At 52.3% G+C, this 24,565-nt stretch overlaps 1 protein-coding gene across 1 annotated transcript in view; it reads left to right on the forward strand.

Annotated features, from left to right (window-relative positions):
• Nucleotides 1-16,500: 16,500 nt before the first annotated feature.
• Nucleotides 16,501-24,565, forward strand: part of CORO2A (coronin 2A) — a 91,469-nt gene continuing 83,404 nt past the window's right edge. Inside the window, exon 1 of the mRNA XM_006019663.3 lies at nt 16,501-16,793. Within this exon, the coding sequence (XP_006019725.1) occupies nt 16,779-16,793 (15 nt within the window). The 5' untranslated portion in view covers nt 16,501-16,778. The remainder of the gene's footprint in view (nt 16,794-24,565) is intronic.

Below are 24,565 nucleotides of genomic sequence, written 5' to 3' on the forward strand. Positions count from 1 at the left end.
CACAACCCCCCACCCCCTGCACAGCCCCCACCACCAGCAGCAGCAGCTAGCAGAGGGCCCTCTGGGCACTCATGACCATAGCAGGCAGAGCCCCCACATGGTGTGTGGCTCTGGCTGAGTCCCAGGGGCTGCATGTAGCGCCACGGAGCTGGCCTGGCCCACTGGTGCATGCCTTTGAGCTGGACTGGGCTGGCTCCATGCCAGCATGTAGGGCTCACAGTATTGCACATGGGAGCTGCATGTCATTGGGCCAGGCCGGCTCTGTGCCTCCACATGGGGCTTCCAGCACTCCAGCGGGATCGGGGAGCCACATGTGGAGGCACAGAGCCTGCCAGGCCCGATGGCACATGGACCAGGAACTGCGGGGAATCATGCACCATCAGGCCAGGTGGGCTCCATGCCATCACGTGCAACTGCCCAACCCTGGTAGAGTGCTGGAAGCCCCACGTGGAGGCACAGAGCTGGTCCGGCCTGGCTGCATGCGACTTTCACCTGCAGTGCTGCGAGCCCCACATGCTGGCACGGAGCCAGCCCAATCTGTCCCGAAGGCGCACATCAGTGGGTCAGGCTGGCTCTGTTTGCCATGTGCAGCCCCCAGAACTCAAGCCGGAGCCTTGCACCTCTGGAGGACTTTGTCTGCCACAGCCATGAGCACCCCAAAGGCCTGCTGCTGCTGCTGCTGCCAGCGGGGGCTGTACACCCTAGGAATGTGGGGGGAGGCCCACAGCCACCCACAAACCCCACCCCCACCCCCTCATGCAAACAGGAGTTTCCCTCCTCACTCACTAGCTGTCCAGTTGCATGTCATTATGCTCATGGGGCTCCCAGCTGGGGTGCTGGGAGCCTCACAGAGGTGGAAACACAAAGCCCAACTGGTTCAATGGCAGGCGACCTCTGGAAGCCTGCACCTCCCACTGGTTTTCAGAGGGGCAGCTGCAGGTCAGTAGTAATGTTTTTTTGGAGGGGCCCCGCAGGCTGGATTCAGCCCATGGCCCATATTTTGGCCACCTCTGCACTTGACACAGGATCAGAGCCAGCCCTGCTTTTTTGTGGCAGCTCACAGGTAATTTTTATCGATGCTACTGAACATCTGAGGCACGATGGCTCTCAGCCTACGATGACAGGCTGAGAGCCATGGGGCTCTTTAGCCTGGAAAAGCACAGGCTCAGGGGTGATCTGATGGCCACCTATAAGTTTATCAGGGGTGACCACCAGTATCTGGGGGAATGTTTGTTCACCAGAGTGCCCCAAGGGATGACAACTAGGTCAAACGGTCATAAACTACTACAAGACCGTTTCAGGCTGGACATAAGGAAGAATTTCTTTAGTGTCCGAGCCCCCAAGGTCTGGAACAGCCTGCCACCGGAGGTGGTTCAAGCGCCTACATTGAACACCTTCAAGAGCAAACTGGATGCTTATCTTGCTGGGATCCTATGACCCCAGCTGACTTCCTGCCCTTTGGGCAGGGGGCTGGACTCGATGATCTTCCGAGGTCCCTTCCAGCCCTAATGTCTATGAAATCTATGAAACATCAGTTATAGCACCACATAAGGGAGAGCACAGATGCGGCAGTAATGGGACAAGAAAACCATTGCCACATTGCTAAGAAGCCTGCCATGTCCAACATAAGCACTGCCTGGCCCATGCTCCCCACCTGCCTATTCTTTCTAAAACCACCCTATGGTGTCAACACTTTAAGTGCAACGGGTTTTCCTGAGGTCAGTGTTGCCAAACCCTTCCAGCCCTCCATAGGCTAGTGCAGGGCTTGGGGCTAACCCTGGCATGCATTGTTGGTTATCTGGCTACCACCCCGTGTGTTCTGGGCCTGCCCCGTGTGCTTAGCAGCTCCCAAGCTTATCAAGACTAAGATAAGCCCACGTTTTCCTTCAGATCCTGCTTTAACCCACGGCTGGCTCACCTTTGGCTTGGGCCCCAGGCCTTCAGTCCGCAACGTGTGTGCTATAAGGGCTGGGATCCCTGGGCGGTGCTGGACTGCAGTTTTAGATTTCCTTTGTTGAAGCCAGAGCTCCCACACACCCCAGCTGCAGTTTAGCTCCACAACTCCAGAGCCGCAGGACAGACCAGCACAGCGCCGAGGGGGGCCGGGCTACCCCAGAGCAGTGTCCCTGGGGCACTGGGCTGGATAAGGACCACGTCCGCTGGGCACGATCAAACTGGGCAGGGTGGGCTGGCTTGCAGCCCATTCCGGACTTGCCCCACAGCCAGGGATGCGTCTTCTTGGGTGTGCCCTGGCGCGTGTGCCCAAGAGCCAGGACGGGCAGGTGGGCTCTTCCTCTCCCCCTGCCCCAGCAGGGCGGCAGGCTCTCCCGGGGCTGTGCACCCCACCCAGCACTCTGTTCTCTGCTGGCCCAGAGCCCTTCCCTTCCCCTGCGCCCGAGCTGGTCCCCACTGCTGATCTGTTAAGAGGGTGCGTTGTGCTCTGCTCCTCACCTGGAGCTGCTCCTCCTCCCCGCAGGCTCTGTGCCCGGCTGGGGCTTGGGCAAGCTGCTCTATGCAGGAAAGCCCTGCTGGCTGGGGCACTGGCTGCTGCACCAGGAGCCCAGCTTCCCTCTCTGTGAAAGCCACAGGGAGCTGGTCCCTGCCAGAGTTGCACAGTCTGCACTTGTCACATCCGCCTCTTCTGTAGCTTGCACAGAAGGGCAGAGCTGGACTCTAAGCTTCATGGCTTTCCTGCAGAGTTCGGGGTAGCTTCCAAAGCAGGGGCTTCCCCTGCCTAGTGTGCTGCAGGGGTAGCCTCTTACAAACCCTTTTTCCATTTTGAACCGCCCTTAAAGCATGACTCCCCCTCCCTCAAAGATATGCTGATAAAAGGCATGCTTGGAGGTGCTGCTTGCAAAAGAGGCCTAAAGTGGGGTGCCTACTCCACAGCCCTCCACAGCAGTTTCCTTCCAGTCTCTTGGGATTTGTAACTGCTTTGTAGCTGGGAGGGGAGTTCCGGCTGGTCAGACAGACAAGTTGGCAGTTGCAAACTGAGTTTGGAGAACACAGGTTTATCTAGGTCCTGGAGCAATGCAGCCTTTCTGCAACTGACCAATGCATGCATTAAGGACATATATGTATGCAAATCAAGAGCAGTCTCTGGCTTAGAAAAACAAGTGACATGACTTGCTAAATGGAATCTGCATAGGATTGGGAACTAGATACACCTGAGACCTCATGCCCATTGTGTTGTTTTGAAGCTGCTGTTAACCCAGGGTGTCGTTCACTCCTAGTGGGTTGGATCCATATGCAGTGGTGAGGTGGTGAGGTAAGCGGCTATGGTGGGGGTTAACAAAGGCTCCCACCCCCCACCAACATGCTTCCCCAACTGGGCTTCCTGCTCTGGGTATCTGGAGCCTGCCCTTCCCCTACTAGCCCCACCCCAAATTCCTAGCCCCTCAACAAGCCAGACAAACAATACAGTTTCTGGCCTATGGCCAGTACGTGTGACACCCCTTCTGTAAATGATGCTTATTGAGTATACAGCACTGTGGCATTTTGTGCCCCCCCCCCTTTTTTTTTACACCCTTGTGAATATAAACACACTGCATGGGCGGGGAGATCTGTGGAGACTTACTTAGCAAGAAGATGAGCATGTTGGCAGGTATTTAGGCTTATGGACAGTCAAGGGCATCACTTACAAGGGGCATCGGACTTGCTGCACTAGGTCAAGTGAACACTCTGTCCAATATCTCCTTTGTCATATTGCATCAGACCCTGGGTCCATCCTTCTTCCAGCAGTGGTCCATACCTGATGCTTCAAAGGAAGCTGCACAAGGTTCATATTGGAGCTAGCCTAGTACAGAACTGTGCTCAGGCTGCTAGTGGCCTACCACACCTCACAGGGGTTCAGTTTACATCTTGGTCTGCCCATTCTTCCCCGGACTCACGTTGAAGTCAAAGATTGAAGCCAGTGGGGGCTGCATAGTGGTCAGCCCCTTTGACCACTGACTATCACTTCCAGTTTATAGAAGTAAGACCTGAACTTTTTAAATGCCTATTTTTTAAAAATCTCAGTCTGTTCCTAGTCCCTCAGCAACAACAATGTATGTGCGTGTGAGCTGCTGTGGCATGCTTTACCTGGTAACTTTCCTGTTGCTATCTGAATTCCAGATACAGATCTTTCCTAGAAGAGATGAAGAAAGGGGCTGACAGTAGAAAGCAACCTCTGGCTGAAATTCCAGGGAAGCCAGATGAGTCAAATACAGATGAGGCTGGCTCAGAAAAACAGGGGGGCATGTCATTGCTTACAGGAGACTTGGAAAATGCACAGCTCAAACCTAGCAAAGCAGCACCCCAAAATAAACTCTATGGATATTTAAATAAACGTGGGGTCAAGGGGCCAATCAGGGCTTGGAAGTCTCATTGGTTCTTTTATGATGAAAACAATTGTCACTCCAGCATGTCACTGTCTGAGTGGGGAGCTGAGCTCTCCTGGGGTGGGGAAGAGTGCTGGGTTGGTGTGGTGGTTGAATGCTTTTTCATGGCATGGTGACAGTCATAAGAGCTGAGGAAAGAGGCTTGTTCATAAGGGTTCTATGGTAGTTTGGTGCCACTTGTTTTCTAGTTAAGTCTGGTCTCATGGTTATTGCAGTGAGAACTGAGTAGAAGTTTGGACAGCCCCAGCCCTAAGCATGCAGCAGGCAGCCTGTCTTTGTCCTGTGCACAGATCCATGGCAGGCACGTGACCTCCATGCCTCCCCTGGGGGTGTGCACAGTGATGGGAGCTAGCCCCCATGCCCCACGGAAGAGCTGTTGGCTCTGTCCTGTGCCCCTCCCCGGCTGGGCAGCACCTCCCTCTGCCCCAGCCCCACTCCCTCCCTTACCGTGGGGGCCTCAATCTGCGCCCCCACGCCCTTTCTCTGCAACAGTCTTACCAGCTAGATGCTGCTCACCATGCTTCCAGGCTGCATATTGGCAGTTGGATCAGTATTAGCTAATATGGCTGGTTAATAATCGGCCATTGGTAGTAGCCCAAAAAATCTTTATCGGTGCACCCCTAGTTTTGAGCTTTTGTCAAAGGAACCCCATCCCTGCCCAGCTTTTTACTCTCCTGTAGCCTTCAGCTGTGAATAGCTTTCCATGGAGAATGAAATCTTCCTTGAGGTGCAGAGATGGTTCTTTCTGGACAACCAGGGCTGAGGGTTCACCCTAAGGCACAGTTAAGGTGGGAAGGGGGCTCAGCATGCATGTGTGTTCTGTGTAGCCAGTCTCAGCTAGCGCTTGCTTTTTGTTGCTTATATCAGGGAGGCAGTGATGGAGCTGTTCAGCGAGCATGTGTCAGGATGCAGCTCATACTGTGAAGACCACATGCCAGTCCTTTTCTATGTGATGTTAGGCAATCAACAAGCAAGCAATGATGTACTGGCTTTAGCAGTTGCAGAGATGAAGCATTGGAAATTTTGCAACACCCAGGGTGGACTTCCTATGGGTAGTGTCACTGCTGCAGGCCTAGCTATGAATGAATTGCTGCTCGGCAAAACACGTAGGAATTTAGTATTTCACTATTTCCTTTGAGCTATGAATCTGGCTTGCCTTATTGGAGCTGCATGCAGAGATCCCGGCCACATTCTTTAAATGACGGGGGTTAGCCTGACCTTTCATGGTCTGAGGTCCTGAGATTCTACAGCTAAAATTGCCTTCAGAGTAGACTTGGGTGCCTTAAGCTTAAACTTGTTGCTTTACACGATGAGAGGAAGCAGTGCCACCCTCCTTCACCCCATGCAGTCCAGGGCAGGAAGCTGGGAGGGTCCAAATTGATGCCTAAAGTTTCTCTTGCATTTCCCTTTGTGTGCAATGCCTGCCCCTTCTGTGCCATTTCTTGCTCCTGCAGGGCCATCAGAGCTTGCTGTAAAGTGCTGTGTTGTAAGTTTGCTTTGCATGGAGTGCCAGGACATGAGGCCTGTGGTCTCCATTGATACTATGCCTGGCATTCTGTGACTTCACACCAGCTGTATGCTTTTTGAAACAAATCACAGGCAAGGGTCATGCCTCTGCTTCAGAAGGTTCTTGGTCATGGGTGGTCAAAATACGACCTGCGGGACAGATTTTGCCTGCCAAGCCATTCTATCCAACCCGCAGGATCCCTAAAAACTTAAGAAAATATTTGTCTGTTCCTGGCTGCCTGTCAAAGACAATAGGAACCAGGGGCAGTAGGACCCAGGGGGAGCTGGCGGCAGGAGGCAGGAGCCCAGCCCCACCCTGCCCCCAGTCATTTCCCTGCCTCCCTGCCCCTCCACTGCTGCATGGGGCTGCGCTGGTATCATATGTGTGTGTGTGTGTGTGTGTGTGTGTGTGTGTGTGTGCGCGCATGCACACATGTGTAGGGTGTCCCACAAGCACACCCTACCATACACATACATCCGCATCGCACTGCCATACATGCAGACCAATCCATACCTCCTCCCCCTACCCTCCCCCCACACAAACCCCAATTCCACCCACACCCCACATATCCACACACATGCCCACATGCTCCCACTTCCACACCCCCAAACCTATCAACCCCCCCCACAGACCCACACCCTTTCCCACACCCAACATACCCACACACCCACAGCCCCCCACAAACCTATACCCCCCACCACAATATACAGGAGTAAGACTTAATTTTAAGCTATTATATACAATCACCTGTCTTTTGTTCCAGCAGAAAGCTAAGGCTTGGCAATTACTCAGACTTTTATTGAGTTACACCTTCATTTGCAATCAGTTTCTCCTATATCTGCAAACAGATGTTACCTAACAGCACATTTCCACTGAAGGCATAAAACTATTTGTGCATGTGCAAGCGTTTCGTGATGTAGTGCAAGGAAATCTGGGCTGTTTCCTTTGCCTCATCTGGCCTGTCTTGCAAAGATATGCCTGCCGGTCTTCACACCCATAGAAAGGGTATGAATCCTGGGCAGTGTTTTATTGCTTCTAGGTTTCTCTCCTTGTTTTCTAGCAGACACTGATAATGAGGAATTCCTGCCCCCTATGAAAACACCTACAGAAGTGGTGGGTTTAAAAGCAACCTCTCTGTCTGCTCCCCAGCCAGCCACTGCCCTCCACAACATCTCCCTCAAGCATCCTTGGACTGAAATACAGTAAGTGTCTTTAAGTGGGGTGGGAGTGGGGTCAGAATATGCTGCTCAGACTGCTCGTTTCTGTTGATAAATGTTTCTGAACTATTTTATTACCAGCATTTGCATCATGTCTCATCTGACTTCTTGTATGGTGCTTGATATAATCATTAAACAATGGCACAAATGGGGAAAAGCCAGTGTAGTGCATGAGGAACAGAAAAAAAGAAAAGCGTTTCCTTTGGCTAAGTATCTAGATCAGTGTTTCTCAAGTAGGATGCCATAGCACCCTGGGGTGCCCTAAAATCCTTTCAAGAGTGCTGCAGCACTGTGCAATGTTAGCACTGTTAGGTGTGCAAACATGATTCACAAGATAAACCTGGGACTTTGAAAAGGAATCCATAGTGTTAAAAACATTCTGACCTGTTGTGGTCTTTCTGAGTTCTTTGCAATAGAAGAATTGCTCTATTATTTTTCCTTAGTCAAAAAATGAGAGAAAACAGAACTGGCATTTTCTGAGGGATGCCTTCAGTCTAATGAAAGGTGACTTGAGTCTAATGAGATTGAGATCCATTGGTCTATAGCAAACTTCAGGATTGGTTGTCTGCATTTCCTGCAGTTTTGTAAATTCCTGGAAAGGCAGAAGTCAGGACACAAGGGTTGCTTTTCTAGGGGACCTGCCAGGGTTGCCAGCTATCCATAGGTTTACAGACAATTCTTAAAAGAGCAAGGCTAAAAACCTGCCTGTAAAGTCCATTAAAGAGAATGGAGCCATCCTTTGAAAAACTAAGCAACCAAGAGTAGGGGACCCCTGAGGTTGGGCAGCATGGAATGAAACCATCGCTATAGTCCAGCAGGGTTGCCAACCCAAGACATTTTTTTTACTGACAACCAAACTTTTTTTAAAACTTTGGTTGGTGCTAAACCCCTAAATTTAAACCCGCTTCTTGTTACTGCCATCCAGGGGCTGACAGAAGGGATATGTTTACACTATGTAAAACAAATGTCAGTAAAAATACATCAGTAAAAAAGTTTTTGCAGATGGTCAGTGTAACAGGATCCCTGTTAGAACCCTGTTACTTGAGGGAAAATCCCCGACAGCTGGGGGAAGACTCCCCACCCCCACACGGACAACCAATGACGAACAAGCTTTAGGGATAAAAGGGAAAGCCCCGAAGAAAATGCCTTCAGGCACCAGGTGAAGCAGACGGATGATGGAACGTGGAAGAAGAGAAGGGGACTTACCAGAGACTCGGATGGACCCCCGGTAGTGGCGAAGCTGGGAGGAATCCAGTGTATGCGAAATTGAGACACTGAGCAGCAGATCCCTGAGCAAAGTGGTGGGTTGACGCCTGGGCAAAATCGGCTATCCGGTAGATTTCACAGTACCAGGGAGGTGGGGAGAGTGGAGGCAGAAGGTGAGGGATCCCTGAAGACAGCAGAAGACAATGGCCGAAGAACCCCACCTTGCCAGCAAACCCCGCAGTCCCAAGGAGCACAGGAAAGGTGGAGACATCAGGTGGCGGATCTGCTGCAGCAAGCGAACGTTGCCAATCTGTCTCCCAATGAGGGAGAGGGCATCCCCGAGCTAGAACCCAGTGGAACTGGGGTATCTGGGGACACTAGAAGTGGACCCTTGGTTGAGGTAACCCCAGGCTTCCCCCCAGGTTCACGCCCCCACGTGGAGCGAGGAACACGGAGGGTGCCTACCGCTAATGAGGCAATTAGTGGTGGCATAAAAACTCAGGTGGGGAGACTCCTCATTTTTCTTTAAAGACTTATGAGCACCCAAGTGGGGATTACATTTTGAATACCCCGTGTGGGGGAAGAAAGGCAGAGAATCCCCAGGTGATCCAGCAGTTCGGAGTCAAAGCTGCCCAACACCTATGCTACTAACTAGGCAATTAACATCAGGGAACCACCTGCCAACACTTATCTGAAAGCTCCAGCAGCTGCAGGTCTCCTCATGAGTTCCAATATGATCTGGTGAGAGACTCAAGCTGGTTGCCGCCTCCAACTTGGGCCCCCATAAGGGAAAAGATAAGAAAAGTAATACAGTGCGTTTGATCAATGTAACGGGTCGGGACTGGTCATTCTGTGGGTGCCAACTAACATCTCATTAATTCCTTTCCTCCCTTCCTAAGATCCAAGTCGTGGCAGGAAAGAACCAGAGGAATGGGTGGCACCCTGCTAACCTGATAACAGTCAGAGAAAAAAATGGGTTGGCAACTTTAAGGCCTGCAACTGCTCCAACTCTATATCAGATAAAAGGGCAATACAGTGTTGTCGGGACCCAGGGCAGCCGGCCAGCAGCTCTCCCTGACTCCCACCCGGGCAGATAGGGTCCGGGGCCTTAGAAGGCCGTCAGGCGGGTACTTGTGACGCTTGGAGTGGAATTAATTAGGCGGACGCTTATCGGTTGCAAAGCAAGATTATTTACTCACGCCCTCAAGGTGGTAAAAGACGGAGGTCAAAGATACTTGGTTAGTTACAGCTTAGAGTTCGTAGGTCGTAGGTCGGTCTGCATCAGAGTTTGGAGGTCGGGCAGAAGGTCGGGCCGGCGGGTCGTTGATTTACGTCTGATTGGGTCGAGACAGGGGAAACTGACAAGTGATCAATTTGTCAGTTACTCTCACGCATACGTTCAGAGGTTTTTAAGGTGTGTGCGCGGAGGTCTCCCACTTCACGGAAGTGAAGACGGGTTTTATTTGTATATAAGCCAATTGCTTTTCGCCACGTCATAAATTTAATTAGAATCGCCAATTGTATAGTGGTCTTCGCTAGGGTGTTATCATAGGGTTACTCCCTGTTTTTTCTGACCAGTTATAATGATTTATGTACAGCACAGAAGACTAAGTTTCATTTCTAGTTAGTGTCGCGGTTATAAATCTCTTTTTGACATGCGCAGCAAAAAAACTGTTACTATCTTCTTGTTAGTTAACTCTTAGTTAACCTAGTGCAGACTAAAACTGTTTTTGATTAATATATTTCTTGCTTGTGGCATGGGCAGTACTTAATTTGGTTGTGACAAGTGTGATGCTTAAAAAATACAGGTGCTTTATTCTTTCTGGCAGTCTATTTATGAAGTAGGTTGTTCCCTTTCTGAACTAGTTAGTCTCTAAAGCTATATCTCTGAATGAGTCCCACCTTCTGCCTAGTATTAAGATAGAGATGATTTGCCCTAGAAGTTAAGGATTTATTTTGCTTTCTTCTTGCTAGGAATGAGTCAGTGAAATAGACGGGGAAAGACTTTGCTAGGAACACAGAAGTCTGGCTATTGATGTCCGACATTGGACACCTCCATATGGGAAGGATCTTCGTAGTGCCATTAAGTAGTCTTCCAAGCCAGTCTTGTCTGAGACTATAAGATGCAGCTATAATGAATAAAGATGCACCAATATATCAGTGTCATATCAGATCAGCACCAATAAAAGGAAGATAAACTTTATCGACTTTTTTTGGCCAGTGTAGCCAATAATATTATCAATAAATACAATATGCCTTCTGGCTGGGGCCCCTGGACACCACATGCACGCGCACACACAGTGCACGTGGCTAGGAATGCAGCCGGGTAGCATGGAGAGCAGCACCCTGCATGTAAGTCTGTGGAGGGGAAGTGGCATGGGGGAGGGGGGCAGATCGAGGCCCCCACAGTGAGGGAGGGAGTGGGGCAGGGGCAGGAGCAGGGAGCGCAGCCCAGTCAGGGCAGTGAATGGGACCCCGGGGCTGGAGCCACAGGCAGCTTGTCCAGGGGCACTGGAGTGTGGCAGCTCCCCACCGCTGTGTGCACCACCCAGGGAGGCATTGGGGGGCATGTGCTCCCCCCCAGATTTGTGCACGGGGAAGAGGCAGGATACCTGTTGCAGCTTTGTGGCTCTCTGTGCTGCTGCCTTTGCTCTGGGAGCCATGCACTGGCCACATGTCCCCTGCCCACCTGGCAGCGGTGGCGGTAGCAAGTGTTGCCTCCTGCCACCGTGCGGGCAGGGGACACACGGCCAATATGCAGGTCCTGGGGCAAAGGCAGCAGAGTGGAGAGCCCCAAGCTCAGAGCAGGCAGCCTGCCTCCACCCTCACACTGCTTGGCTCAGCCCCTAAAAGCATCCCTGTGCTTAAAAATGGTGGTGGCGGGGCTTGAACTAAAGCTCGTTTCATGAGCTCTAGTTCAAGTGCCCCCTCTGCTATTTTTAAGCACCATTTTTAAGTGCCATTGATCCCCCGGATGAGCCACCTGCGGCTCCGTCTCACTCTTGCCCCGGGGTTCCATTCACCACCCTGACTGGGCAGCGCCTCCAGCCCCTACTCCACTCCCTCCCTCACCATGGGGGCCTCAATCTGCTCCCCCACACCCCTTCTTCTCCACAGACTTGCGTGCAGGGAGCTGCTCTCCACACTGCCTGGTTGTATTCCTGTAAATTGGTTATTAGATCAGTATCGGCTGATATCCTGGTAAATAATTGGCTATTGGTATTGGCCAACAAAATCTTATATCGGTGCACCCCTAATAATGAATAGTACTTACAGACCTTAGTTTGCATGTGTGCATAAATTGTATACTGACTCTGACCCTTAATTGTGGATGTCTATCATCTATGTTGCTCTTGACCTTATTTTACATGGGATGGGGCTCTCAATGCCTACAGTTGTTAGTCTGTGCCATCACTTGGGTAGTGTTAGTGCAGAGATGAGTTCTGAGTAGGCAGTAGGGACTCTACTTGTAGTAATCTGTCCAAATCAGCACATAGATAATGCCCAGGGGAGTGTATGTGTCTGTGTGTACGGGCAGGAGAAGGCAGGGGGGACATTGCCTGTTTCTGCCACATGCAGGTGAGGCTTTCTTGTCATTTCAGAAACCCTGCCTATAACATCTGTGAATCCAAGCAGCTCCGGGTGAATGACAGCTTCTTTAGTTTCAGTGAATTCCCAGAGCACCCTGAGAATTTGGAGGAGGAACAGTTAGGGGAAGGTGCCCATTCTTCTCACACCCTGGCATCCCTGTTGTGCAGGCACACTTGTAGATGCTGACCCAGAAGGGAAGGGTTGGTTGGACCTCCTGGAGAACAAATTCCATACTGCACTCTTTAGCATCCTCTCCTTGTTCTGGGTGCCTGCTGCACTGGCAGTCATGGGTCATGCTTTCACTGAGCCAGTTTGTCCCCACTGGGCATCTGGGCCTATTTTTTACTGTTTTCCCACTTGCTCTGTCTTAGACCAGCATGTGGCTGGTTCCTGCTCAGTCTCAAGCAGTAAACAGAGTGGCCAAGTTCCTCCTATCAGCAGATCCTCTGTCATGACAGCCACTGCTGGCTCACACCTACCCCCTGCTACCTGCTGTCTCACAGTTCAGTCAAGTTTGGCCTCCTATGGCCACTGTACACACTCTAGTCATGCTCTATGATCTCAAGTTCCACATAGAGCAATCTCAAGTTTGGGGTGCACCCATTAGTCATCCCCTTTCTGTGGCTTCTTCCATACCTATAGCTACAACCTGGCCATCCGGGAGAGAGGGGGGAGGGAAAGGGGAAAATGAAATCCCCAAAGTGCAAGCACCAGTCCAAAGGAATGGTCTGCCTGTGGTTCACTGAACCCCTTGGTGGTGGGCTCCATGTAGAAAAACCACAACAGAAAGTGCCCAGGTTACTTGACTTGCTTCCTGGACCTGCAAGCCATCTTGCTGCAAGTTCCCCTGCCTGGGTCCCCTGGCTCTGCCTGCACCTGGACCCAGCAGCCATCTTACTGCAGTTCCCCCCTGCCTCTGAATTTGGCTCAGGGGTCACCCCCAGGGCACAGGTAGAGAGAGAGAGAGAGAGAGGACCGAGATGAAGTGGAAGGTGGCCAGGGGAAAGGGGGAAGGGACCTCTACCAAGGGAAGGAAGCACTGGTCAACACACAGCAAGATAAGGAAGGAAAAGCTTTAGAAAGGGGAGAGTGATGAAGGAGGGGTGAATGGGCCAGAGGTGTCTGGCCCTCTTTTCATTCTAGAAACGGGGTAGAAGCCCCATTAGAGGTGGGCAGGCAGGGTCTCTGGACTCCATGGAGACCAGCCAGGACTCCCGCAGGCAGGGCACGCTTGGGCGGGCAGATGGGATGAGGCCACAGGTGGGCATGGAGCAGTGTCTGGCTGGGAGTTGGACAGGTGGGCAGGGGCTGGGGCCGGGATTGCAGGGCAGTGACAGTGTGGAGATAGGGCCTAGGATAGAGCCATGATCCACTTCCCACATGTCCCTGTGATGGGCACCAGTTCTGTGGGCAGGGACATGTGGGGAGTGGATGGAGGCTCTGCCCCGGTCTCTGGGCTGGCTCCACAGTGTCACTGGCCCGTAATCCTGGCCTCCCATAAGGCCAGCATGCAGCACATCCATCTCTCAATGCACCCTGGTCTCAGGATTGAAGAACTGTCCCTCCACTGCCTCTATGTGTGCCACCAAACTAGGCAGGCATTGTGATAGAAACATGCTCAGGCACATATTTTCAGCTTCCAACAACTCCCAGGTAATCCTGATAAGTGGAGAAAAGCAAACAATCTTCTTTGCATGATGGGTCACGTCCACATTGCTCATCCACCCACAGCATGGCATGTTCAGTTGTTAGCACTGCTGCAATCCAGAAGGAAGAAATGTTGTTCCTATTACAGTATATTATTATTTGGAAGCTGAGCCAGTGATTAGTCTGGGCTCGTTACCAGCAGCACTTGGCTCTGGTGTAATATTCTCATGTGTCATCCTGGATTGGAGGCTGGTCCTTACTCTCTCTGTGTGATTATATTCCATAAACCTGAGTGCTGAAAAATGCTACACATTGTTCTTATGTGAAAATCAAAGAGTGACCTGTGTGTTTGACTTGCCAAACCCTCCTACACAAGTTCAGAATGTCACTGAGCTGTCTGTCAATTTGCCCCTTAGCCTGTCCTCTGTCACTCTCATTCTCATGAAGGTGTCTGTCTCTTCAAATGTTATCCTCAGTTAAATTTAAAATGGACCAGATGCTATGTTCCCTGGGCTCAGGCTGCCCCATAAGAGGTCCATTTAAGAGGCTCATGAGAAATAGCCTCTTTTCATAACAAATCCCTAGAGCTAACAGGCCCGGCTAGAGGTATTCCATTTGTGCTATAGGATTTGATCCTTAGCTAGGTGCAATCTGCTCAGGTCACTTTAATGCAGGTATGTTGGATTACACCTGCTAAGAATATGGCCTATCATTTCTCCCAGCTCTAGGGTTCAGTGAGCAAAGGTAACCAAGCCAGAAGGGAATTTGCCCTGCAATCACTTGTGCAGCTGTCATGAGGTAGTAGCTCAGCAGCTCTGTTCATAATTTTCCTTTCTTTTGGGAGATGGCCACTACAACTGTATGTCCCGCTGTGCACCTTGGCAGCACCTCTCAGCCACAGAGTGGCCTAAACCTGAGCTAATTTTTTCACTGTTTTGTAACACTCACACATTCCAAACATGGTGCACCCTCTCTGAATGCACATAAGGTGCATAAACCAGACTTCATAAACCAGATTGCCAGGGGAGTCAACCAATCCACTCCTTAGCTGGCAGAAACCCATGAGAGTTAATCCAGAGTGCTGGTCAGAGACACAAGAAAAGAACGTTAGAAAAGGCCAGGAATGTAAAGCACCAGTCCAAATGTGCTACCATCTTGAAGAGCAGCCAGAGCTAACATGAGACCTCACAACTTGTTTGAAGGCATCAAAAGGCTGCATGGGCTTGTGGGAAGATAATGAAAGGTCATCTGCCCATTGTGGGATATGTTTTAGTGGAAACTGGCTTCAGCAAGTCAGCAGTTGCTCTACACACACACACACACTCTCTCTTGTTAAAAGGAAAAAATGCATGGACCTTGGAGCAGAGTTAGAAGGACAGAAGTTGGAGGTGTGCTAAGGAGTCAATCCACGTGCTCATGGATAGTACATGAGCTGAAGCACCTCTGTGCTAGTTCTGTGATTAAAGAGTTGGTTTAATGTACAGATACAGGCCCAAATTCCACTCTATCTTGAGAAGGGCAAGTAGGGGTTAGGGCATTTGCCAGAAACACCTGAGTCCTAGGCCCACTTCACGCAGTGAAGTGCCTTGGCTACCAGGAATTGCCCAAAGCACTCTGCAGCCCTCCCTTTGAAGCTGACTCACTGGGCAGCCAAGGGGAGAAGATATGTGCAACAAAAGATCAAGTGAGAGGGTGCATTGCTCAGTGAAAAGGATGCTGCCATAGAAAGGCTGGGGCTGGGTTCTGGTCTCTTACCCTTGCTGGGGCAGATGGTTTCCTACTGCAGTCTACCCAATGACTTAAATACAAGAATACCAATGGGGCAGGAGTCAGGCTATGGGTGACTGATGCCGCCTTAGTCAGGGGGGGCACAGGGGGGGACCAGTCCTCACCTAAGTGGCGAGTGCAGCTGGTCAGGAGGTGCATTGGCGCTCTCGGTGGGGCATGTGCACCCCCCCATCCCCACTGAGTCAGGCAGAAGAAACAGCTATGTGGCATGCTGAGAACATACCTAATGCTTCTGCCTGTGACCCTTCCTTTCTCTGTGGCCATCAGCTTGGGGGAAATCTCGTGATATGTTACTAGGGCTCCTGTGGCAGACAGATGCTGGCTTGACGACTGCTTGTCCTGCAGAGGGCTCTGGGTAGAAAGGGCAAGTGTTAATAGCGTGGACACATATATAGACAGACAGTTAAGTCCTCTGGAAGTGGTGCCCACATCCATATATGCCAGCCAGAGCCCAGCCAAGAGAGATCACCCAAGATCAGTCCTGGATGATGCAGGACAGCCTCGAGACACTCCCGGCACATGAGCAGGAGGTTGCACTCTGCTCCCCCATCAGCGATGCCAGCCACCAGAGCTGCAGGCTCCCACAGCCCAAGGCCTCAGGGACTAGTCTTGCTGCATGTTTCTCCGGGGAACTGCCCCAATCACCGATTTAGGCACCAACAGACACCGAGCGCATCCTCAGAGCAAAGCAGCTCAGCCCCTGCCCTGGCTCTCGTGAAAGCTCAGTGTCCCGCAACCCCTTAAAACGTTGCTTTATTTCTTGTTAAGCTCCGCGCCTGCCCCTGCCCTGCGCTCACCCTTGCCAGAGGAAGCCCTGCTGAAGGGAAGGGGCTGATGCGATGCGCCAGCAGGAGCTGAGTCTCCCACGCGACAGGGCGCTCCCGCCACGTGCCCTGCACCAGGTCCCGGGAGAGCCCAGGCCGGGGAAGGGAAGGGCAGGTCTGCCTAGGTGGAGCCAGGCTCCGCCCGCCCTCATGCATATGCAGCGGCTCTCCCTGCCGAGGTTCCTATTTCTGCCGCACACAAAGGAAGGAAATCTCTTTCTCTGATCCTTTTCTCTCCTCCCCCACCCCCCCGGAGCCCCTACCTCCCCGCCCCGGGCTATGCTGCAGGGACTGTGCGGTGTCCCCGCAGCTCGCTCTGCCGCTGCCAGGCGCTGGGAAGCTGGAGGTTATTTGGTTTGTTGGGTGGGTTGTTTTTTTTTGCTTTTCGTTTCGGATCCTCCCTGCTCTCTCGTGCCTCTTGCAGCAGGCGAGCCAGGCAGCCCTGTGTCATGACTTATGAATTAGCGTGACTCAGGGATCGCCCACCCTCCGCAAGGGGATCCTCAGTCCGACCCGGCAGGGAGGCAGGGCTGGGCTGCGTGTGCCTGCAGCATTGGAGATCGCTGCTGCAGCGAGGGGTGCTGGACACCACGCCCTCCCTGGCCTGGAGTAATCCTGCATGACCATCACAAAGGTAGGAGAGCATCGGACTGGAGCGCAGGGTGCACCTGCTGCTAAAAGGCAGACAAGGTGCTTTGAGTCAATCTGGTATCTTTTATTAGACCAGCTTAAAGAGTGGGAAAACATTTTGCTTTGCAAGCTTTCGGGTAGAAAATCCCCTTCCGCAGGCTGAGGAAGCATCTGCAGTTGGTGTGCGCTCTTGGATGGAATGAATAGTAAAGAAGCCAGAGGCTGGGCTGCACACAAGACAGGCAGTCAGTGAAGATGTAGATTGAGGAGCCAGTGGGTGAGAGACAGGCTGGGGTTGGTGGGGTTGGTGGGGGGCGAAGAGGGATGAATGTAACAGTTAAATAGTGGAGAGGTACCTGGGGGAGTCAGATGTTAGGCAGGTTATATATAATGTGTCATCAATCCAATGTCTATATTTAGTCCATGATTTTTAGTATCCAGGAGGTTGATGAAGTGAAATTCATAGGCTCATTTGTGAAAGGTGTTCTGTAAATTCCCCTTGAGGATCAGAACTGAGAGATTGGAGAGAGAGTGGTTTTCTTGTGAGAAACGTGCCCGCACAGCTAATTGGGTATTCTTGTCTTTGATAGATTTCCACAGTTGTTGTTTGGTGTCTCATACAAATTTTCCATCGGGGCATTTGGTGCATTGGATGAGATGTATTACATTTCTGGAGGTGCAGCTGTAAGATCCAGGAATGGTGATGGTTCTGTTGTGGGATGTAGTAATTGTGGGGGTGGTGGAGATGTGTTGGCAGGGTTTACATTTCTTGTCCTGGCATGGTCTGGATCCATTTGGTGTATTTTGGGCCATAGAAAGTTTGCTTCTGGTTATGAGATTAGTGAGGTTTGGTGCTTGTTTGAAGGCTAGGATGGGTGGTTCTGGGAAGATCTCTTTAAGAACTGGGTCTCCTTCTAGTAGAGGTTGCAATTGTTTGAGGATTTTCTGTATAGGTTCCAGGGAGGGGTGATGTGTCGTAACCAGTAGTGTGCGATTCATGAGGGTTTTCCTTCTGTACTGTAGCAATTCTTCATATAGTATCTGGGTGGCTCTTTCAATAGTTCAATCTATCTCTCTGGAGGCATGTCCTTGTTGAGCGAAAGCATTTTTGAGATTTGTGGGGTGGCAATCATGGGTGTTTGGCAGGGCAGATGACACTTTTTTAGACCTAATCTACCTTTGCAGGCAATTGGAAAAGTTGGCATCTGTGTGGTGTCTGCCATGTGACCCAGAGGGAAAACCAGCAGCATTCTATGTGGACTGGCAATGCTTTTAGCCTGTCCAGGTTGTATTTGGTGTGCTCTGGGTGTGGGTTGAGCTGCATGCAGCATGCAGTCCCACAGGATGCAGGTATTGATGTCTCTCCAGCTTTGCCCTGCTTGTGGTCTGGGAAGGGTGGTGGCAGCGTGTTGCTTGCAATCCCCACTGGGTGGAAAGGCAATAGCTTTGGGCATGATGTGCTGCCAGTGGAAAGTGCAGGCAGGCAGCTATGTTGTGCAGCCCATGCAGCCCTAAGGGAACAGCTTCCCTTTTACACTTTTATGCTGTGGTGGTGTCCTGACAGTGCTGCATGTAAAAAGGTCTGGTGAGAACTCAGTGCCGGGGGAGAGGCTGGAGCAGAATCCAAAAGACCTTGGAAATCCATAGCACTGGGAAGCATTACAAAGCCAGTCCAGACAGTGCCATGATGGAGCTGAAAGCTTAGGAAAGGCTGAATTTGGGGACACTGGCTCTCTACCTCAGTCTGATATATGTAGAGTTGAGCAATAACTCTGTGCCCCCACAATAGCTCTTTGGCAGGCTGTGCTAGCAGGATTTGTGCTTTGAGGGGCTACCAGAGCCAGAAGGGGAGAGAGTCACTTTTTACTTGCACTGGGCTGGTGCCACTGGAGAGAGCAGCCCTGTCCCTTTCACGTCTGCCATGCTTTGACTCCACCACCCTCTGCACCTTGGGCCTCTCAGCAGTCCCAAGGTGGGTGCAAAGACAAAACTTCTCCCAGCTGGGCCTCAGGAGTTTGGTCCTCTGCCTAGGGCTGGATGAGATGCAGTCACAAAGTCACTGCCTGATGCAGGGCCCCTCTGAGTCTTCAGAAGAATCCAGCACAGAGTACATGGGTCCTCAAAACCCCACCCCTACATAGACACATACACACATGGTGTCCAACATATGCAGGCACATGGATATGCATTGTACACATACACACATGCCTGGGGCTAGGAGCAAATGATCTTATACCTGGTGTGTGGAGGGTGGTGACCACACAGCCCATCATGAGCTCTAGGACTTTCATTTGCCATCATGAGCTCTAGGACTTTCTTTGCTTGTATGTTTGGCACCTCATTTTGACTGTCTTGGCTGTCCAGGCCAAACTCTGTCACGTTCCCTCCCTTCCAGGGCAGATAATCTTGTAGCCTAGAGGTGCTGGATGGTTACTTTCCACTGTTCCTCTATGTCCTGGGCAGCAGCTTCCTGCAACACGTGATACTGCACTTTCCTGCAGAGACAAAGGTTCCTCTTCTTCCCCGAAAGGCTACCCCTTCCGGGTTCGAGTCTGCTGTCAGTTGGCTAGCTGGATGGGACTCCAGCAGTAGGCACTTTGATGGAGCCTCTGGGAAGCAGGGCAGTAAGCTGCAGCTCCCAGTCCATGCACTGGATCAGCTTTTACTAGCCCAGGGGTTTTCAACTGGAGGTACACGTACCCCTGGGGGTACTTCTGATGGCCTCAGGAGGTACTTGGCAGTGGGAGTCTTGTCAACTGGCTTCTGGGGGACCCGCCCCCCCCGCCCCGCTGCTTGTCTGGCTGCTGGGGGACTCCTGCCTTGTCAACCGGCTGCTGGGGGTACAATGACCCAAAAAGGTTGAAAACCCCTGTACTAGCCCATGGGGAACATCTCTGCCCCCATGATTACTATAAAATACTTAACTGGCTTTGTTGTAACGTCCTCTGCAGCTCTGCTTGCCCTAGAATCTTGGCAAACAAGAATGGTCCCCCAGCAGCCTCATGGAGGTGATCACAGAGGTAAACTAACTCTTTCCAGGTCATCTGAGAAGCTCATAGACAGGAGGGGAGTGAATTCTGGTATTTAGCCAACAGTCTTCTGGCTAGGGGCTGGGGGCTGTGAACCTTACTGTACTCCGATAGCTGCTATAGGCTTGTGTCCCAGAGAGATGAGCAGCAGGACTAGCAAGGCATAGTGAAGTGCATACACTTTGCTGCAGCCCCTCCCTGCTTTGTGTGGTCTGGGCCTGGGCTGTTCTTCACAGAGCAGAGTATACCAGAGGCTGGAGCTGCACAGCTGTCACAAACCCCCTGAATCCCACACAGCCAACTGCATGCAGCTCAACTTTCTGCTTTGCCTGGAGGATGGTGGTATGGGTTGCACTGGGCACAATTTGAATCTGTTGAGCCCTGAGTATCCCCCTCCAGCTTATAGCAGTGAGAGCAGCATGCTGGCCAATGTACCCTTTGCTGCAAGGACATCAATCCCAGCCTCACCCTGCACATCTTAAGCTGCTCCAAGGCTGTGGGTGTGTCTCATAGTATACAACAGGAGCTGAAAGTGTCCAGCACTATGGAGGTTCAGGTGCTCAGCACATACCATGGGTGGAAGTTACTCTATCTTCACTTCTCTTTGGTTGTACTTGCTCTTGGAAGGCTGCAGGATGTCATTAAGATCCCTGCAGCCTGTCTGTGTGCAGTAACAGCAGGAGTTAGTGGTCAGTGGTCTCTGCATTGTCTGTGACATCCCCTCTGCAGGCTGCATGAGTAGGACTTCCCCTCTCTGCCCCTTTGACTATGTGATTGCAACTATGTCCCCCAGGCAATTTCCTGGAATTTCTTTCTGTATCTTAAGCTTTACCATCTGAAACCGGCTACTTTTGTACCCCATTATCATCAGTGGAGCCACAGGAGAGTCACCCAGGGCAGAATTTGGCCCAGAGGTTGCATAGAAAGTGTGCACAGGTGCTGCTTATTGACAGCAGTAGAGTTCCTTGATGCATTGGTGCCTTGTAACTGAGAGCAGACCCTGATTTTTGTGTCAAAGGTATAAACTACCCTTGGCACTAATCCCTGCCAGTGAAATGGCTGGGTGGTCCAGAGAAATAGCTGCAAGCCAAGACAATGCTGCTGGTACAAAATGCCTTCATCTTCCTTGGCCCCTTCACTCCCACTATGGCAAGATGCTCCGTGACCTCAGCCTGAGCTTTGATTATCCTGCAGGGGCATGCACAGCTTGGGGCTGTTGTGTCCCTGTACAGGTACTCCTTGCTTAATGTCCTAGTTACATTCTTGAAAAATGTGACTTCAAGCAAAATGATGTTAAGCAAATCCAATTACGTTACAAAGTAGTTAACTACTAGCAGGTGGCAGCCAAACATTATAACCAAACTTTGTGCAACATTAAATGAGTATGTTCTCTAATAGATCCACAACATAATAATGAAACAACATTAACTGGAATGACTTTAAGTGAGGAGTACCTGTACTTCTCATACAGTTAGCAACCCACTGACATCCTGGCCCCATTACTTGCAAATCAGTGAGAGTTTGGCCATTGGCTTCTGTGCCACCAGGATTGTTTAAAAATGAACACCCTATGGGGCACTTGCACTGTAGTCAATTAGGATGCAATCTCCTGCTCATCCAGGGAAGGCAAGTGAGCAGCTGCATGAACCTTTCCTGTGCCTTCTGATACCTGTCAGCCTGGGTTAGACAGTGGCACAGTATTTTGTGACCCTAGGTTTCTAGCTGAAGTCACAGAGCACTACCCACTGTTCACCCTGCAAGGTACAGTGCTCCCCTTGCCTTGGTTCAGTTCAAGAACTAATATGTAGAAAAACAGGCATGCAGAAATGGCCCTGCTGCATTGCAGCTATGCCCATCATGCTCAGAGTCCTATCACCCACTGCACCTGGCTGGTGCCTGCTCTGCCAGAGTCCCCATCCCAGAGCATCAGGGAAGAACTGGACCCCTGAGAGTGTTGCTTCCTCAACACAGATGGTTAAGAGTTCAGTTTCTGCCCTGAAGTCTGAGCTAATGCTACATCAAACTGAAAGTGACTAACCCAGGGGTGGGCAAAATATGGCCCATGGGCCAGATGCAGCCTGCCAGGCCATTCTATCTGGCCTGTAGGGCCCCTCTGAGAAACAATTATTACCAGCCCATGGCTACCCCTCTGAAAGCTGACAGGAGGCATAGGCTTTAAGAGGTCTCATGCCATTGTACTGGGATGGCTCTGTGCCTCCACCTCCGTGGGGCTCCCAGCACTCCAGCTGGGAGCCCTATGTGGAGGCACCAAGCTTCCTTCCTGCAGTGCCAGGAGCCACATGTGGCAGCCTGGAGCCTGCTCAGATCAATGGCATGCATGTGTACGCGTGGGTGTTGGGAGTGTGTGTGGGTTAGGCTTACCATATTTCCAGTTTCAAAAAAAGAGGACACCTGTCGATGGTGGGTAATATGATTGTGGGGGGGAGAGGGCAGTGATATGCCCGTGCCCTGTCCCTGCCCCTCACTCCCAAGCTGCATCCCCCTGCCCCAGACCTGCTGCTGCCCCTCACTCCTGACCCATGGTACCCTGTCCCCCAGACCGTGCTGGTGCCCCTCACTCCCACACCTCCCCCATCACTGTTGATACCCCTCACTCCTGACCCGCAGCCCCTCGGCACTGCCTTTGCTCTGCGCTTCTGACCCTCAGTTCCCTGCCCCACCTGCTGCCCCTCACAGCCAAGCCACAGCCCCGCCAGCCCTGCCGGTGCCCCTCATTCCCGACCTGCAGCCCCCTGCAGCGGCTGCCCCACCCCTGCAAGAAGTACCGGCCCTTGTGCTGCCAGCCTGGCCATTCAGCTCTCTGCTGCCCCTGAAGGGCTCCTCCCACCCCCTTCCCCCGCTGGAGGGGCAGGCACATCTCTCCTGCCTCCCCACCCGGCTGCAGCCTCGGTCCCTGGACAGCTTTCTCCAGCACGGGCAGGCACTCATACCCCGCAACACACCCTGCCTCCCCATCCCACACACATACATACATCCCTGACAGCCCACAGCCCTGGCTCTCCAACCTGAGTCCCCATAGTCTTACCTGCCTGTAGCTGCCAGAGCATGCACACAGACACACGTAATACCCCTGGCTCCAATCGCCCTCCCCTGCTGCTCCCCAGCCCCAAGCAGCTCCTTGCTAGGGCAAGCCAGGAAGTGCCTGGAAAAGCTTCATTGCTGAGCAGAGGCAGAGCAAAATCCCAGATATTTGTTGGTATTTTAAAAAACCGCCCGGATGGAGATGGCAGAATCCAAAAAGAAGACATGTCGGGGAGAACCCAGACATATGGTAACCCTAATGTGGGTGGGTGTGGGGTTTATGGGAGGGGTGTGTTGGAGGGTGGAGTTTGTGGGTAGACGTGGGTATGTGTGTGGGTGTAGGGTTTGTGGACCCCCACTGCTCTCATGGTGCACATCCCCCACTGCCAGCAGCATCAGCAGGCAGTGGGCCCTCATGGCCCATAGCAGGCAGAGCCCCCGCAGTGGCACAAGGCTCCAGTTGAGCTCCAGGAACTGAAGGTGGCAGCACAAAGCCAGCCCATCCTGCTGGCATGTACTTTTGGACCAAACCAGGCTGGCTCTATGTCACCACATGGGGCTCCTGGCACTGCAAGCGGGAGCCGTGAGCCATTGTCCTCAACAGCTCATCAAAAGTTGTTAAGTGACCGTCCAACCAAAATAATTGCCCACCCCTGGACTAACCGTTTATGCCCCTTGCCAACCTCTTGGACACAAGGGGTATGCCAGGGGCATGGGCTCCATGCTGTCACCACATGGGGTCAGTGAAAGTATTGCTGTGACACTGTTTGGCATCAGGTGCTTCCCAGTTCAGTGCATGGGGAAAGGGTTGTTAGGATTGGCCCTGTGACCTTCTCCCTCTGCCCCTCCTTCCCTCCCTGCCACATAGGGTGACCACCCGTCCCTAATTGGGCGAGACACTTTCGAAATGGGCACATCAAGTCCTGGCATTCACCAAGGAAAAAAGTGGGAAAAGGTGGGTTTCCCCTTGCAGGCTGGCAGAGATCCAGCGTGCACGGGGCTGCGGGACACAGGGGGCACCACGTGCATGTGTGCACACACATGTGCATGGCCAGGAGAATACAGTTTCAGGCAGTGGTGAAAAACAGCTCCCTCAGCTGCCCGCTGGTAAGTCTATAGGGGGATCAGATTGAGGCCCCCATAGTGAGGGAGGGAGTGGGGCAGGGTTGGTGGATGGGGCTGGGCTGGGGGCGCTGCCGAGCTGGGGCAGTGCATGGGGTCAGGTGCAGGAATGTGCAGCTGCAGGGCCTGGCGGGGGAGTGGGAGGGAGCTATAGGTAGCTCTTCCAGGGGGGGAAGGATAGCTCCCTGCAGCTGTGCACACTCCCAGGGAGGGAGGTATGGGGGTGGCACATGCCCCCCAGATTGTGTGCACGGCTGGAGAGGATGCAAGTTCAGGGCTTCTTGCCCTGCTGTCCTGCCCTGGGAGCCCTGTGCTGGCCACATTGCTGGCCACATGGCAAGGCACCCCCTGCCCACCCAGCGGCAGCAGCGCAGATTTGTGCCCCTTGCTGCTGCCGGGTGGGCAGAGGGTGCCTCGCCATGGCAGTGTAGCCGGTGCGAGGCTCCTGGGGGCAGGACAGCAGGGCAGGGAACCCTAAGCCTGAAGCGGCAGCCCTCATCCACCCCCGCCCCCACATGGGCTCCACTCATGGCTCCTCATGACAAGCTGCCCTTGTCCTTTTAAGCCATGTCTGTGCTGCAAA

The sequence above is a fragment of the Alligator sinensis genome, unplaced genomic scaffold (assembly GCF_000455745.1).
Source record: "Alligator sinensis unplaced genomic scaffold, ASM45574v1 scaffold607_1, whole genome shotgun sequence".
Classification (NCBI taxonomy): Eukaryota; Metazoa; Chordata; order Crocodylia; family Alligatoridae; genus Alligator; species Alligator sinensis.